Here is a 15,749-nt window from a genome sequence, read left to right as displayed (position 1 = left end):
TATTTGTGCAACAGGCTTTGCTGTAGTGTTCACCGCAGTCTCTTAGTTTTGCCTCGCATCTTTCTCTGTGTTTGGCACAGCCTATAGCCCGAGGCTGTTCTTCATGCCGAGAAGCCTCCTGTCATCTTCTAACCTCCTTCATGTTTATCCGCTCATTTTGCAGGAATGCAAGTGTGCAAGGACAAACCCAAGGGAAAGAGAAGGGTTTTTCCCTTCTTATCCTGTCTTTGCCCCGGACTCCCCTCTGCCGCTTCCGTTTCTTCCTCATTCCTCCGTCTCTCCGCTCTTGCCTCCCTCATTCCTTTCCCCTTATCTTTGTTGGATTTTTGTTTTAGTCACTCTGAAATCCTTTACAGGAAGCCAGAACTATACTCTGCCAACTATGATAGGTGTGTTTTTAAGGCCTTATAGGTGTGTGGAATGTATTTCTTTAATTCTGGAAATGATTCACAAGAACTCTTCCATACAAGTGTCATTAGTACTGTGTGAGGTCAAAATATAGTATGGCTGATTTTCACAATGTTCATACTGGATGTTAAAAAATATATTTTACAGAAGAAGATGATTGTTTTGTGTGTGTTTCTGTTTTGTTGTGTTTTGTGTGAGTCACAGGATTCAGGGAAACAGGAGCATAATGGAGGAACACTGGCATTGACACATTTGAGGATTTCCACAAAGTCGCTTTCCCACTGCTACACTGCTTTTTTTAAATAGCCTTTACTGGAACAAACCCCAACACTCACACATGTACAGTAACAGTACAACAAAAGTGAAACTTGGAGAAACGATCTGTTCCTGATTGCAGTGTTTATTGTGTAACTTAAATGGTAGTTAAAAAGTCCAGGTTAAAAAAGACTTCCCTTTATGACTGAGCTATTGCATTGCTTAATTTAGACAGGAGGTTTTCAGTGCCCTGGACAGAGTTAACATACTTATCAACAGGATGATACATGCTGACCTCACCCAAAGAAACATCCTAGATTGCACAAGTTAATTTATTGAGCAAGCAGTAGTTTCAGCCAGGCAAATACCTGGTGAACTCGGAGTAATTGTTTATTGTCCTGTTCTTGCAGGCTGTTTGTCTCTCACAACAGGTTCCCCCTCATATTTATTACTCACAAAGTCCCATGCTAAGGTTGTTGTTTGCGTTGTGTGCTCTGTGATATTCGGTGCAAAGGTCTCATCTGTCAGTCATCTTTTTTTGGACTTTGATTTGATTGCTGACAACTATATTGCCATTGTTTGTGTGTGCATGTAATGGTTATGTGTGTTTGTGTATATTTGGGCATAGGTGGGTAATATACTGTGCATGTATCTCATGATCTTCTGATGTGTAATTAGAATAATCTTACCAGAAATGGTTCTTTGTTTATTTACATCAGGCGTTGGCCCTTCCTTACGGGCATAGCTGCTATTGTGTCTCTGACCTTTACCCTGTAGAACAGGTTGCAGATGAAAGGAGGCCTTTACTAGAAATAATAACATGCTTCCTCCAACCTCACAAGAAGGTGTTGTTTGTTAGGTTTTTGTATTCATTGCTGCTTTTCTGGCAGCAGAAAATCTCCAAAAGTAAAATAATAATAGTCATTTGGGTAACATGGCTAGTCAGTTTCTTGCTGAGAGTTAGAGGACATCATACCACTTGCATGTCTAAGTGGTAAATATGCAGCTATAACCTTATGCTGCTTTAGTTGAGCTTAGCATAAACATTTAAATCAGTGGGTACAGCTAGTATAGCCCATTTAGCAGAGACAACATATGCCTTCAACCTGTAACATATAACCCTGTAAAAGGGCAAGTTACACTTAAATGTTTTAGTACATATTAAAGATGTGTTATTTAGTGAGCTCTAGTGGTGCTGGCAGGCACATTTTGTTATTTTGAGACAGAGGCTAGGCTAGCTAGATAGAACTGCAGCCCTCTCTTCAGTTCTATGCGCTAAGCAAAGCTAACTGTCTCCTGACTCTTTTTTCAGATTCATCCACTATATAGTCATATATTTTAGCTTTCCACCAAAGATAAATGTGTATTTCCCAAAAATGTCAAGCTTGAATTCCTTCTATGGATTTGCAATTTGGAGATTGTCAACAGAAAGGCTTTTGGGGAGGGGCAACATAATTACATTTGGTGGAAAAGTGGATCTGGGATTTCCACTATTAGATCTTTGATCGGAACAATGACTCTAAAATAGATTCTTGTTTAGAAATAACTATACAGGGTAAGACATATTTTCATCTCATATTCTAAGAGATAGGCTACTGTATGTCTTAAAGGATAGTAGGGGCATTGTGCACCATTTGTGGGAGGTTCATATGAATGCTGTGTACTGTGCTGCTGTGTGAAAGATTACAACTATTTTAGGCAACAGTATATTGCCTTTTGTGGTTATGGATATGAATACACTGGTTTATCTAAATTGTATTTGTTTCCTGCCATCCCCCCATCAGACTCCTCTTCATCTGGCAGTGATCACCCAGCAGGCGAACATGGTGGATGCTCTGGTGAGGGAGGGGGCCGACCCTTCTGCCTTGGATCGTAACGGCCAAACAGCACTCCACCTCTGCTGCGAATATGACCAGCGTGACTGTCTGTCTGTCGTGCTCTCTCACCCCTCATCCTCCACATGCCTAGAGTTGAGAAACTATGAGGGTAAGTTGTCTGCAGAAGAAGCTCCAGGGTCTGCATTGTGTTGAAGTTGTTCTTGACAAAAGTGCTCTTACAATGTTTTCATTCACATCTATTTTAGACACTTTGATAAAGCATAATTTGCAAAACATGTCCCAGCAGAAACTTGCTCAAATAATTGAACAACAACATAGACTAACTTACAATGTTTTGGGGGGGTATGATTCACAAATGTGAACCCTTCTTCAGGATATGGTTCGTTGTTTTTGGGCGTGTGGGTGGAGAGAGCAGAGACATGTCCTTTCTCTGTGGTCTGTGTCACACTGCCGAATCTTCACAGCCTGTGATGTCAAAGCACAGGACACATTTTTAGTGAGAAAGTAACAATCTGGGTATAGGAGAAAGCCCCCAAAATAAACACAGGTTCCTCTTTGGGTTTAAGTGAAGCTGTAGAAATAGTTAGATCTAATAACATGAAAGACACTTCAGCTGAATAACAACATCTACCTACTATACATTTGATAGCATCAAATCTGAGATGACATGAACAGACATTAGATATTCAACTTTTGTGTGCTGAAGGTTTAAACACACTGCATAAAGGAATCATTCACCCCAAAAGATTATCATTTGCTTGTGAATTTCTCACTGGGGGTTACTTTGATTTCTTGAAGACAAACTTGGTTTCTCTTGCATATGTCCAAAGTGAAGGTAAAAAAACAGAGAAAGTCTTGATGCATTGAAGTAAATATAGGCCATGCTTAACAACAGTAAAACTACAGCAAAACATCCCTTTACAAACGTTTTCACAGCTAGTTCACTGTAATGTATGCTCACTACTTCCTGAACACATGCAAACGTTCTCCACAAATTCAAAGTAAAAAAAAGTAACAAGGGTGAGTATTTGATATATCAATGGTAGTTTGTGGATTAAGTATTCCTTGAAAAAATTAAGAAATGTGAACATATCACACCAATTCTCTGGTCTCTCCACTGGCGTCCTGGGTGCTACACGATCGAGTTTGAGATGCTCTTGCTAGTCTACAAATCATTCAGTGAAAGAAACCTCTTGACCTCTTAGGTCACCTCGAAGCAGTTTGCTTTCCAGTCCCACTGAAACATAGAAAATCCTCATTTAGTTATATCGCTTCTCCTAGCTGGTAAAGCCCTTCTATGAGATGAAATGCCCTAGCATCTTGCACACTCTGTCATCTTTTGTATCGCTTTAAAATGCTACAATCCTTTTTCTAATGCTGTACTTCTACACTCTTTAATAGTCTGTGCTAATACTGCCTATGTCTCTAAGAATGTATACTGTGTGTGGAGGTATGTGCAGGTCCATGCTGGAGATTGTACAAGCATTCACCTTGATTTGTTTATGTGTTAGGTGTGTTTATCTGCATTTGCTGACATGTTCTGCTTCGTCCCTGTTCTCAGGTTTGAGCCCTCTCCATCTGGCGGTGCTGCGTGGCCATACACATTTGGCCAAAATGCTGCTGGATGCAGGCGCTGATATCAATGCGATGGTCAGTCCCTGTGCTGCCCCTACTCAGCACTGACTAAGTTTCACAACATCACACATTTTACATTTACCGTCTGTGCATCCTCTGATTTTTCCCATGGTGCTTTTCTTTTTTTCCTCTAATCAGGACAACAAAAGTGGCCAGAGTCCTCTCATGCATGCGGTGGAGAGCAATAACGCAGACATGGTCCATTTCCTCATTGAGGTAATGAGTGTGAGTGTGTGTGTGTGTGTGTGTGTGTGTGTGTGTGTGTGTTGTGTGTGTGTGTGTGTGTGTGTGTGTGTGTGTGTGTGTGTGTGTGTGTGTGTGTGTGTGTGTGTGTGTGTATTGGTATGGAAAAGGGAGGGTTTGTGACTCAGCTCTATTTGATGACTCTCTTTTTTTTGTTCTGGCTCATAAGGTGCACAATGAGTTTCCCATTCTATTCTAACTTAAAGATAAGGCCTTGAAAGAATTCGAACAACAATATTTAAAGTTTAGCTATTTCATCAGAATTTGTGCACTGCAGATGTGATGTACATCAGCAGATCATTTTGTTCCTTAATCTCCCCTTTAAAACATTTTCTATTCTTTGCCTCTCCTATCTGATCTAAGCCTATCCATGGATCTGTTTCACTTTCAATGCTTAACTACGTCTCCCTCTAGCTTTCTATATGAATCACATATGTGTCAACTTGTTCTGTTTTTTTTCTTATAGAGTGGCTGTGATGTCAACAGCCAGTCATACAGTGGGAACACAGCCCTGCACAGCGCGTGTGGCAGAGGTCAGGTGGACACGGTGCGGCTGCTTCTGAAGAGCGGAGCTGACAGCAGCCTCAAGAACTACCACAACGACACCCCTGTGATGGTGGCCAAGAACAAGAAAGTGAGCAAGAAGATGACAGAAAAAGAATGCAAAATAAAACAGATCTTGCGGAAATTCAATTCTTACCGTGGCATTCGTTTTAGCCTTTTTATGGCTGTGATTTGCTGTTTCAGGATAATTAAAATAGCGTCAAGAAAACAATGAACCCCCAAAAAAGGTTACTTAATTGACTGTGAAGGACTTCTTTGGGATGGCCTTATTACACACTGTCAAATTATTTGTAAAATCACACCACTACTTCAGTGGACATTACAAATGCAAACAATTGAACATCTACTTGACTAAGCTCTGGATAAGATAGCAGGAAGAAAAAGATGAAGCAAGAGATGGACATCAAATGTGTGTATCCTTCCCTCTAGAGGACAGACCTGAATGGTGCAATTTTTTCTCCAACAATATTATATCCTTGTTTACTCAAGTTGTTTGTTAAGAGATCATTGTGACACGTACTTTAGGGCATTCAAACAAGTTTATTATAGAGACTATAAATATTTTGCAGATAACAGACGTGTTACGAGGGAGAGGCTCCAACCAAATAAGAGTTCAAGATCAACACTGTGTGTCCCTCTCATCACATGGGAGCAATTTAACAGAAAATGGTAAGAAAAATGCACACAGGCTCAAATGCACAAGTACAACTTAAATCACAGTTTTTAATTTGTTATCTTTGCCTCTCTTTTAGGGTCCCCATCTTCCAACCACAGTTATGGATATTCACCTGCAACAACACCACACACCCCTAATCGCAGCACCTCCCATTCACCAAAGACTCAATCTACACTTGTGTTTCCATTTTACTAGTGTAAGTTATGTCCGGTGTACCTAGCGACTACCTCCACACAACTAACCTGAAAAAGAGACTTCACTGCCCTAAGCTACACTGAAGTCAGCAGAAGGAGACTTCAGGAGATTTAGCCAAAGGGATGACAGAGCAGCAAATGACTGCATCTGAATTATAACGTCCTCCCATGTTAAAGGACAGTCAAAGTTTGCACTGTTGGGGCTTGATTCCTGGACAGGGTGCCTATCTGCTCATCCAGCTGCTGTTGTGTGCACCTCCCTAATAACCAGGACAAAAGTGACTGAAAAGCTGGATTTCTTCGTGTGAAGTTACTCCATGCAGCAACAGAAATGTGCAACGACATGCAATCATGGCCTAACATTGAAGACTGTTTTTAAATTGCATGGATATTTGCATAAATCACGGACATTGGGCTAAGCTTGGTGAACTCAAGGATCAATTTAAAAAGTATTGTGGCCTTTTTTGTTTAGATGACTGTTGAGAGATGGCAAAAATGAAGGTCAACAAATACAGTGAACGTTAAGTCTTGTATCCAGGCTGCTTACAATGTAACTTGACTTGCTTAATATTGCACATTTATAGTCATTTTTAACAATGTGTGTCCACAGTACCTTTCAGATGTTTGCGTGCCTGTGCAAGTGTTATTTTATCACTATGAAAAGTTGTATTTGTATATAAAATGTGTTCAACAGAAGCGACCTTTGTCTTGATTTTGTCAGCTTGTCCCACACACAGCAACATTTGAGAGCAGCGCCCTGATTGGTCAGTGGGAGGTGCTTTGGAGCAAACAACCAGCCCAAAAACGAACGCGCGGCCATGTTGAATTGTCAATATTTCGAAAGAAGAGACAAAAGAGCGAAAACTCGATGGATTTCTCGAAACAGCGAGTATTTACCGAACTTAATTAAACCGTCGACGAAACGTTAAGCAACGAAACAACAAGGAGAAACTGTGTGTGGAAGTAGCAAAGTGAAGCTAGCATCGCCTCTCAGGTTGGATAAACAGTATTTTCTCATTATCGATTAACAGAACCGTGTATGTTATCTGTGCTAAGCTAACACTAGGATGCTAACTTAATATTTTGTTTGGGTTGAATAAAAACGTTGAAGTAACAGAAGCAATCAAACAAAAATAGTGCCACGGTTGTTAGGGGTTGTGGATATTGTTTCTCGATTAAATGTTTAAAATAGGTCCCCTTAAATACGTAATTTGACAAGTTCGCGTTAGCATGCTAGCTTAACGGCTAAAGCCACGTTGCTATGCATAAAGTTTTTACGCTGCTTACAGTCTTGCTAACTAACTTATTTCATGCTAACTTTGCCATCGGCATTAACAACGGGGTGTTAATGAAATAAATGGCAAACTGAGCAATAACTGGGTGGTTGGTTTATTTTGCTTTTAGTTCAAAAGATTAAAGATGTAAGAAAAAGTCCAGGAGCTAACTAGCTAACTTTGAGTTGATTTGAACTCCCAAACTGCGTTAGCTTTAGGTTAGCTTATACTCTTAGCATCACAACAAAGACGCATTCGCTCAGTCGTTATTAATGGCGATGTTAGTGTTTTAAAGTGTTTGCTTTAATCCATAGTTTTATCTCTGTTAATTCTGTAAACATTACTTGGATGTAACATTAACGGTGCCTGTCAATTTTAAAGCCCTTTTTTTCGGTCTAGTGTTGTTGTTGTCGAACTATTGCACATTTATTTTATTATGCATCTTTATTGAATAAGGACCATGCATTGTACATTAATGCATGTACTTTTAATCTCAAGGAGAAAATGGGCTAAATGCCAGATTATAGCTAATATCCGTCTGCAGTCGAAACGCATAACAATTAACAGTTTAAAACATTTCCTAGTGCCCATCACACTGGCAATTAAAACCATATCAAAATACAGCTGTATAAAATATAAATACTAGGACCATTTTTATATGTAAATATAATTTTACATTTAAACTAATCTCACATTACAGTACCATTTAATGTTGGGAAGACTGGTTTCCCCAAGTAAAGAATGTTTTGCACATCGGGGAACAAGTGTGAACATCTGAGCAGGTTTTAAGATCAGCAGAAATTTATTCGATATTTTCGCACAAAAATTGAACAGCTTTCATTTTAAAACATATCGTTTTTTGGTACATATTTGTATACTAATTGATCATGTTATTGATGACCACTCACCGTGGCAGTAAACCTTATTGTGATTCTGATGTTATTTTGCTACTGGGTATAGTTTGGATTGCAGCTCATCAAAGATGGTTATTCCTCTTGCACATATCTGAAATGTTTGGTTCTGATTTCCTGTATGGATTTTTTTTGTATTGCTGACAGGTAACTTGGATTTTTCTGTTGAGCTGCAATTCCCAAAGCACTTTGCAGACGATCATCTCAACATTTGCCACTGACCTAAAGAAAACCGGAACAGGATTACCACAGACATTTTGAGTGGACTGTCCCTTGTTTTAGGACAACATTGCTGGAGTGACTTTTTGAGCCAGCATCGAGCCCCAGCAAAAAACATTTGATGACTTTTGATGACAAAGAAACGAAACATAAGAATAGTCTTGAGACGTGACCAAGCAGAATATATTTTACTACTGGCCAATTTGAATGTACAGACATAGCACTTGGATTTAAAAAGCCAAGATACTCAGAAGAACACAAAAAGATAATTCTGAATTATACAGCCAGGATAAACGTACTGAAAAACTATTTTGAAAGAAAAGAGTTTGTTTTGGTCACATGCTTGATTTATTTATTCATATGAATGTTAATTTCTCCCTTTTTTGGAGAGTTGTCTTGTAAATAGACATAATTCATACGCAGACCTCTAATTTTCAAGAGGTCTTAACGTCAGATTGTGTACGCAATACATTCTTTAAAAATCATCAGACGAGTTATTTTTTCAGCTTTTAGTTGTTTTTTTACACACGGGTGGGCAAATAAAACACATTGAAGCAAAATTGCCAGTGAATGTTGATCCGTTGATGCAATGGCTACAGCAAGAACAGCAAACCCAATGATTGGATTGAACAAACCAGCAAATGGGCAGCTCAAAGGACAGATGGGACTCCTTTCGGGTGTCCAGCAGTCGTCTGCCCTCCAGAAGAAGACCAGCATTCCTCAGAGCAGCGGGGGCATCAAGTAAGCCCCAGTTCCATATTCTCTAATTCTGCATTAAAGGAAAAGTGACTCCACAGTTATTGGTCTGCTCTGTCTGCCCCTTCCCCCATTCTTGATCATATACATGGGAAGTAAATAGTTTTAGGGCTCTATATATTTCAGAGACCTACTTTTTGTGTCATTTATTAAGCTAGAATATTGTTATTTCTTACACTTAGATTTGGTGATGACTGGAAGAAGTGCCTGGACCTGCCTCCGAAGGACTGCAGGATGAGAACTTCGGTAAACTACGGTTGGATTTTGAATGTTTTAATGCGTTGTGCCTTCTTATGGTGTCCTGTTGAACAGTAATCTCATGTTTCTGATTTGTTCTCCCAGGATGTGACGTCAACTAAGGGAAATGAATTTGAAGACTACTGCCTAAAGCGCGAACTGCTTATGGGCATCTTTGAAATGGGATGGGAGAAACCGTCCCCTGTCCAGGTAAGAACATGTATAACACGGAGCCCTCATGGTTTTGAGGCGTGTGACTTATTTTAGTAGATTTCTTTCTGAGGCTTCCTAAAAAGTTTCCTCAGGTCTTTTCACATGAATCATAATTATGAATCTGACTGCACTCAGTTAAACCCAGAACACTGCCCCTTTTTAGTTTCTTGTTTATGTAGACATAACCCTCCTCTCTAACAGTCAGTTGACCATGCCATCTGAAACCTTGTGATCTTGTATTGTGAATGCCGAGGACGAGGGTCTTATAGGAATGTGGTCACACGCAAAAATGTATGTCTGTCTATACCTAAACAACAGATTGCACACTTTTAGATTAAAGTATAATGGCACTCATAGATGCCTTTTTTTTGTAGTGCGTACATTTTTATTTTGGTATGTTTCACCAAATATGTGTCATGTCCAATTGCCCATGCCCATTGCACTGACTGGACTTCTCTCTCCGCCAACAGGAGGAGAGTATCCCCATCGCTCTGTCAGGCAGAGATATTTTGGCTCGTGCTAAGAATGGCACAGGAAAAAGTGGAGCCTACCTCATCCCTCTGCTGGAGAGGATAGACCTGAAGAAGGATCACATTCAGGGTGAGTTTCTGCTGCCTCAACTGAAGCAGAATTTGAAGGACAGCTGTGTTGTAGCAGCAGAGATGGTGTCAGTAAATACAGTATATTTGAACCAAATAGATTTTTTTTGTTTCCACAATCTCTCAGCACATAGACATGGCCATGACCCCTGTTATTTTCTCCCAAATTAGAATTGATTTCAGTTTCGTGGGAAATAACTGTTGATCGGAAACTATAAATACCTCTTTGTTGGGTTGATGCCACTCTATTTAATATTCTCTATGCGTCTCAACCCTGGCATTTCATCAGCCCTTCCCATTTTTGTCTCAATCCAGCCATAGTAATGGTGCCAACAAGAGAGCTGGCCCTGCAGATGAGCCAGATCAGCATCCAGCTCAGCAAGCACCTCGGTGGTGTCAAGGTGATGGCGACCACGGGTGGCACCAACCTGAGGGACGACATCATGCGTCTTGATGAGACAGGTATTGGTTGTGCCGTTAATATTCAAGATAAGGAAATAAACGTTTTCAATAAAGGAGATTCAAAGGTTTTATTGTCATATGCACATAAGCTACAATGTAGAAATAGCAATGAAATTCTTCTGACCTGAGCTCCTCCAGCAATGCAACATGTATAATAAAATACAAAATATTGCATAAAGTCTATATACATGTAAATAGACTGATATGTACAAGAACCAAATATTAAATAATGTACATTAAGACAAAATTAAATACGGTTTATTTTTGTTTTGTTTATCTTGCCACACATTTGTGCCTGATAATTACAACAACAAACAAATCACCCTGGCTTCTGTTTTGTTGCTAATCCATTTCTGCTTTATCCCTATAGTGCATGTAGTGATTGCTACACCAGGCAGGATCCTCGACCTGATCAAGAAGGGTGTTGCAAAAATGGACAGAGCCCAACTGATTGTGATGGATGAGGTAGGTTTGGCTCTTTAATGAATTGTTTTGCTTTTCCATATTGTTTACTGTGTTTTTATAAACGGGTCCTCTTCATTCATTACTTCATATTTCTTTCTTCAGGCAGATAAGCTGCTGTCCCAGGACTTTGTGGTCCTGATTGAAGATATAATCAGCTTCATGCCAAAGGACCGTCAGATCTTGCTTTACTCTGCCACGTTCCCCATCAGTGTGCAAAAATTCATGGTGAGGACTCACTGAAGCAATTCCGTCCTCCAAAGATGTTTAAAATAAAGCGTTTAGTTTCATAACACACTATGAATGTTGTTTACAGAGCAAGCACCTGTCGAAGCCATATGAGATCAACCTGATGGAGGAACTGACCTTGAAGGGCATCACTCAGTACTACGCTTATGTGACTGAAAGACAAAAGGTCCACTGTCTCAACACACTCTTTTCTAGGGTGAGTATTCGGCTCGTGACATTCAATGGTCTACATTTGTAACTCGTACTAAAAAGGAATGTTTCTCTGCCCTTTCTGGTTGAATTTCGAGACAGATTATTTTTCCAATCATTGATGGTTTTATGGTTTATTTGACAAACGTACACAAGCTGCCTTTCTGTCCATCCTAGAATGAACTCCGCAGGATACCTGAGGCTGGGGGCATAAAGACAGGTTTTTTTCATCCTTTAATTGAATCTTTATATTTTTCATTACAGCTTCAGATCAATCAGTCCATCATCTTCTGTAACTCCACCCAGCGGGTTGAGCTTCTGGCCAAGAAAATCACCCAGCTGGGATACTCGTGCTTCTACATCCATGCAAAGATGATGCAGGAGTACAGGAACCGTGTGTTCCACGACTTCAGAAATGGATTGTGCAGAAACCTGGTCTGCACAGGTATGTGACGAGAGTATATATTAGAATGTAAAGTGGAAATTGAAATGTATTGATGGTTGAAATGTTGACTAATATATGTACTTTCTTGTAGATCTGTTTACTCGGGGAATTGACATCCAGGCAGTGAATGTGGTCATCAACTTTGACTTCCCTAAAAATGCAGAGACCTACCTGCATCGCATCGGCAGATCAGGTATGACGACTAATTAATAAGTCCTCAACTTCAGCTTCTTTCAAAATCCGTCCAGTTTGACACCGTTACTTCCAGTACATAACAGCTTCTCCTCTTCTCCTCTTCTCTCGCAGGGCGTTTTGGTCACCTGGGTCTGGCCATCAACCTGATCACTTCAGAGGACCGCTACAACCTGAAGAACATTGAGGATCAACTGGTCACTGACATCAAGCCCATCCCCAGCTGCATTGATAAGAGCCTGTATGTGGCAGAGTTTCACTCTGTTGACCCCGATGCCGAAGACGACGAACTTGAGATCGGGGGCCGAAACAAGGAACTGGGAGGAATCTGAGTAAATGGTCAGTTTCCCTTTTTGAAATCCTTGATTTTAAAAACACCTTTTCAAAGCTGAAATGGTGTTGTAACCCCAGTTTTACCTGTCTTATCATCAGACACACATCTTGAGCAGGGCATTATCTGCTGATAACACTTGCTTACATGGGTCATAATTCAGCTGCATATTTAAGTCTGACACTGCTGAGTATTTAGGGCTTTGTGTGGCTGGTTTTAAGAAGCTGTAAAGCTGCGTCCAAGAAGAACAGGGTTGTTATTTACTTGACTGCCCAGCTATATATATCCTGTTCAAAGCTTGACTGGTGGCGTTAAACCCGCTTTTTTTTAACATTCATTAGCCAGAAAGTGGAGAATAATATAACAAAGACAAAGTAAGAGAAACTGTGCTACTGCATATAACTTGGTGCACAATGTTTTGGTATGTTGGTACCAGTGGAACCATCCGAGTACTCTACCTTTTGTGAATAGCAAATAGTAGCAACCTTGCTAATTGATAGAATCCTCTGCTAACGAGATTATCTGCCGTTTCAGAGGATTTAAAGGTTAAGGGCTGTCCTCCTGGGGCTGCACAACAGCATTCAACATAGATCTGCACAGAGCTGATAAGCGCACACAGCCAGCCGCCTTCTCTGCACGTTTTTCTAAAGTATAAATAATAACTCTGCTTTTGTTTTTATTTTCAGGAGAATCAAGGCGACTGGCACTCATCACACAATATTGGCTTTGCATCACACAAGATTCCAAGTGATGATTTCTGTTCCCCGGTTTGCCACCAAGATGGTCTTTTTTATTTTGATTTATTTTCACTCCAGCACGAGTTCACAGCTATCTCCAGTTTTGTCTGTGCACACTTTAAGGTAAACTGCCACTTCAATCAGTTGAACTCTCAGCCACGCTGACAGAGATGGACGTGTGATTAGGTCTGTTATTTAAATCAGCCACTCATCTATAGATGAAAGTTGTCATTAACAACTTTTTTTGTACTTTGCTTTGAGAATGAAAATGTGAAACCAAAGGTAGACCTGGAGCCATAGAGCCTGCTCACATTCTCTCTGTGCAGATGAACTACATATGGCAGTGTGCACATCCTGCGGACATGCCCTTGACCAGAGGCTTTGGGAACCCCTTTTTATTAACAATTTACACTCAGTGGCTACTTTATTTGATACACCTGACTTGATGGCAGGGAGGTTCTGGCAACATTCCTCAAGAGATTGGTTCATGTTGACATGACGGCCTCATGCTGTTGCTGCAGATTGGTCCAATACCCACTCGTGCTGTAGATTGTTTAACCTCCTCTTAAAAGTGCTCTGTTGAATTGAGATCTTGTGACTGTGGGAGGCCATTTAGCTTGGCTCTTGTTTGAAATGTCGTGGTCTGTGTTGAGGCAAGGGATCCATAAAAGAAATGGCCATTAGAAGAAGGGTAAACTGGCCGTAATGAGATGGACATAGACAACAACATTTAGAGAAGACTCATAAAGAAAGTTAGAATTACTTTCATCCGAAATGTTTGTTTCATGGGTTCGCCAAATCTGACCCTACTATCTGAATGGCAAGGCAACACTTTTCCAATCGGCTGGTGAACCTGTCTTGTCGAGCCGCAGTTTTCTTTGTTAGCATACCTCTGTTACACATGGTTATTTGTTACTGTCGGCTTGAACCGGTCCTGCCACTCTCCTCTGACCTTTCGTGAATAAGACAATTTGGCTGTCACAGATGCCACTCGTTGGTATGTGTGAAATCCCCGGAGGTTAGCACCAACAATCATTCCACATTCACTTTTCTTCTCCTATCAAGATATTTGGTCCCGACAACTTAACCGTTTGACCATGCTTATGCATTGAGTGGCTGATTTAGATATTTGCATGTAGGAGTTGGTTTACCTAATAACGTTGCCACTGAATGTTTTTCTTTTGTAACTTTTGTCGTCATTCCAGTTGGTTATCGCATTGTCCCCCGAAATATGTTCTGCAGTCATTTAGGGATGCAGTGGTTAAAAAAAGGCAGACGTTCCACATCCATAGTTTAACCAATTTTTGTTTCAAAAGGGAACCAAAGCAGGAAGAATAGACAAAGATTTAAAAGTAAGAAAAGATATTGCTTCAGAAACCAAAACGACCACTCTGCTGAGTGATGTTTTAAAGAGGGCTGATATGATGCTGCAGACGAGCACCTGTAACATTGTTGAGTGAAATGGCTACTTTTTTTATATTAAAGTGTTTACTGCCGAGAAAAGGAGGTTAGAAGATGGTGGCAGTGTAATGTCAGTGATAATGGCGCGTTTTGTAGTAGCACAGATCAAATTATGACAAGTCGGTATTTGTTTCTTTGATCCCTTTTTAAAAAATCCATAGACAGCCTTGTTCTGGTTTTGAGGTCATTGGTAATTAACAGGACGAGAGGGGCCTTAGTTAACTTGATGAAACCAGCCAACTTCTTCGGTCTTTTCAATGTCGATACTGTGTACCTTCTTCCCTCCAAAGTGCCTTAAAGGGCCAGTGTGTAGAATTTTGAAGGGGAATTGTTAGCATAAATGGAATATAATATTCATACCTTTGTTTTAGTTTGACTATCTACATAGGAAGTGGGTCCTCTTGGAAAAGGAGGGGTACTCAGTCGGATGAATCTGTAACCCCATAGCCAGATGGCGTCAAATCCTACACACTGTCCCTTTAATCAAACGTCAAACCTCTATTTTGCCCAGACTCTTGAACAAAGGTTGAATTGTAGGTAAATCGGCACCCCATTAGTTTCAGTATGTTTTTGCAGAAAGGATTTTTCAGTTTCTCCTTCCTAAAGAAATGTATTTGTCTAAAGACAAATTGTAAATATGACCAGCTGTCTGAATATATTATATACTCCTTGACTTTAGCACAATGTCTAGAACGATGCAGTTAAGATTGAAAACGAATACTTTTTTTTATTGATTCCTTTGCTGACAATTGCGTTACTGCTAAGCACCAGCAGAGACGGCCCCATGTGTGCCCATCTCCTAAAGCTTCTGAAGTAGTAATTGGCATTAACTAGCTGCATGTCTGATTCTGAAGTTCCCTTGTTTTTGGTTCCCCATTTTTATTTGTTTACCTCGTTGCAGGCAACTCTTCATTTCATGACCATTTTAAGGGTTTGTAACCTGAAACCGTTTTGTTCCAAACTGTATTCTGGAGAAAATAATATCTTAGTGACTTGATGACCAGATGCTTTAAGTGAAGAAAACAGACAACCATTTTTCTGTTAATTGTGTCGATGCCAGCGCCTCAAACAAATAAAAACTCCCAACTGACTAACTCCTGTTGTTTTTTATTTTAATTTTGTTCTGCATATTCAATAGTCTTGAAATCTAAAAAAGGATTTACTTTGAGCAAATATCTGATGGTAAGTGTGTTTAGATC

General features: G+C 40.1%; 1 protein-coding gene across 2 annotated transcripts in view; it reads left to right on the top strand.

Annotated features, from left to right (window-relative positions):
• The window catches only part of LOC117557995 (probable ATP-dependent RNA helicase ddx6), a 28,030-nt gene extending 12,385 nt beyond the window's left edge, over positions 1-15,645 (top strand). The window contains exons 1-13 of one of the 2 annotated variants that reach the window (XM_034233955.1): positions 6,596-6,807; positions 8,146-8,958; positions 9,156-9,219; positions 9,316-9,420; positions 9,894-10,023; positions 10,338-10,484; positions 10,855-10,949; positions 11,052-11,174; positions 11,263-11,391; positions 11,649-11,829; positions 11,921-12,022; positions 12,136-12,360; positions 13,039-15,645. In XM_034233955.1, the coding sequence (XP_034089846.1) occupies positions 8,807-8,958; positions 9,156-9,219; positions 9,316-9,420; positions 9,894-10,023; positions 10,338-10,484; positions 10,855-10,949; positions 11,052-11,174; positions 11,263-11,391; positions 11,649-11,829; positions 11,921-12,022; positions 12,136-12,353 (1,446 nt within the window). In that variant the 5' untranslated portion in view covers positions 6,596-6,807; positions 8,146-8,806 and the 3' untranslated portion in view covers positions 12,354-12,360; positions 13,039-15,645. Of the gene's footprint in view, positions 1-2,447; positions 2,650-4,062; positions 4,152-4,274; positions 4,353-4,845; positions 5,014-5,512; positions 5,613-5,695; positions 6,808-8,145; positions 8,959-9,155; positions 9,220-9,315; positions 9,421-9,893; positions 10,024-10,337; positions 10,485-10,854; positions 10,950-11,051; positions 11,175-11,262; positions 11,392-11,648; positions 11,830-11,920; positions 12,023-12,135; positions 12,361-13,038 lie in introns of those variants that run through there. The other variant, XR_004570776.1, reaches the window with a different exon arrangement.
• Positions 15,646-15,749: the final 104 nt, after the last annotated feature.

Source organism: Gymnodraco acuticeps, unplaced genomic scaffold, assembly GCF_902827175.1.
Source record: "Gymnodraco acuticeps unplaced genomic scaffold, fGymAcu1.1, whole genome shotgun sequence".
Taxonomy (NCBI): domain Eukaryota; kingdom Metazoa; phylum Chordata; class Actinopteri; order Perciformes; family Bathydraconidae; genus Gymnodraco; species Gymnodraco acuticeps.
This window is presented reverse-complemented; position numbering and strand designations above follow the sequence as displayed.